Source organism: Arachis duranensis, chromosome 8, assembly GCF_000817695.3.
Source record: "Arachis duranensis cultivar V14167 chromosome 8, aradu.V14167.gnm2.J7QH, whole genome shotgun sequence".
Taxonomy (NCBI): Eukaryota; Viridiplantae; Streptophyta; class Magnoliopsida; order Fabales; family Fabaceae; genus Arachis; species Arachis duranensis.
Window position 1 is genome coordinate 41118705 of NC_029779.3, and position 1613 is coordinate 41120317.

Genomic DNA, 1613 nt, shown 5'->3' on the forward strand with positions numbered 1-1613 from the left:
TTTGTTCTGTGGTTGCAGGGTTGTATATCGGTTAGCATGTCATTTTATCAGACGAGTATTTGTTTTATCTGCAGTCATTTAGCATCCGGCGAGAAAGAGGGCGATGAACTTCGCAGAAATCTCGATGTCATAGAGATACTAAAGAACACTCAGTTTCCAAGGATTTGTAAGACACCACAGAGCAGGATGCCTGACAAAATTTTAGATCATGAGTGAGTGAGCATTCATTCGGAACCATTCTGAGTTATAATGCCGGTTTTTTCATTACTTTCTTTAATTTTACATATATATGGCCTCAAATTCTGATCATATGAGAATTGATCTCCAGCCGAATCATATGGTTTGGGGACTTGAATTACAGAATTTCTTTGAGCTATGATGATGCGAAAAGGCTTGTGGAAAAGAGGGACTGGCCATCCCTTTTTGACAAGGATCAGGTAATTTCCCATAATTATTTTCAGTTCAGTGTTGATTTGAATTTCATACACCTTGCCATTGCATGATTTTGAAGGGTAATACTATAGTAAAGAGTGAAAATTGCACTTTTTACAGTAGAAAAAAAAATAAAGATATCATGTGTAATGCACACTTCTCTGAAAAAATTAACTACAATCTTTATTCTTCATCCAATTGCTGTTGAGTATCCATGTTTGAATAATGATCTCCAAGAGATGATTTGTAACTGGAAATTTTTTTTGGTGAAGAATGAAGTTGTGTGAAAAATAAAGATGATAACTAAAATTTTAAGAGAAACGTGCGATGCATATGATATTTTTATTTTATTTTATGATATTTTTATTTTATTTTATTTTTTTCACTCTTCACGATAGCATTACCTTTTGTAACTATGTTCTTGGAGTGAAAACATTTAATCAATTATCGTATATTAATTTTTGTCGATGTTGTTTTGATTATTCGTCATGTACTTTTTTTCCTTTCATCATAGCTTAAGATGGAAAGGGAAGCAGGTCGCGTATTCAAGGGTTGGAAAGAAGGGAAGATCTACTTTGCGCCGACTTATAAATACCCCATCAACTCAGATACTTACTATCTTGAGAATGTGAAAGTTTCAAGAAACAAAAGGAGAACTCCAGCTTGGTATGTATCAGAATTAGTTTGAATAATTTAAGAAATATGTTTTCATCTTTAATCTGAACAACGAAGGATTTACATGCAGGTGCGATAGAATCTTGTGGCGTGGGAGTGGAATACAGCAACTCTCTTACGTACGCAAAGAATTGAAGTTTTCTGACCATAGGCCTGTTTGTGCAACATTTTTTGTACAAGTTGATGTTTTGTCCAAGGGACAGAGGAAGAAAAATTCCACTTTCAACTTCCATATTCAAGATCTTGTACAGACTAACTCTAGAAGTTTATATTATTCTTGATAATATCAAATAAATTGACAATCATATGACAAATGATCACTAAATCAGCATCAATTTTGATTTTTTTTAATTCATTTTTTATGGTGTATTGCAAGATAGTTTGATCACGTGAAGTGCCCTTCAACTTAGGGGACTAGAATTTGTGAGCAATTCAACCGTATTGGCTATAATGCTATATGTAGCTTCAACCTCATGATGTTTCTAGGCTGCACTGGTCTAAAGCTT

The 1613-nt window shown here is 33.8% G+C and overlaps 1 protein-coding gene across 3 annotated transcripts in view; it reads left to right on the forward strand.

Annotated features, from left to right (window-relative positions):
- LOC107462741 (type I inositol polyphosphate 5-phosphatase 10) overlaps positions 1 to 1590 on the forward strand; it is a 4653-nt gene extending 3063 nt beyond the window's left edge. For 2 of the 3 annotated variants that reach the window (XM_016081369.3, XM_052252473.1), the window contains exons 7-10: positions 19 to 212; positions 329 to 437; positions 947 to 1098; positions 1178 to 1590. In XM_016081369.3, coding sequence (XP_015936855.1) covers positions 19 to 212; positions 329 to 437; positions 947 to 1098; positions 1178 to 1388 — 666 coding nt within the window. In that variant the 3' untranslated portion in view covers positions 1389 to 1590. The remainder of the gene's footprint in view (positions 1 to 18; positions 213 to 328; positions 438 to 946; positions 1099 to 1177) is intronic. The other variant, XM_016081368.3, reaches the window with a different exon arrangement.
- Positions 1591 to 1613: the final 23 nt, after the last annotated feature.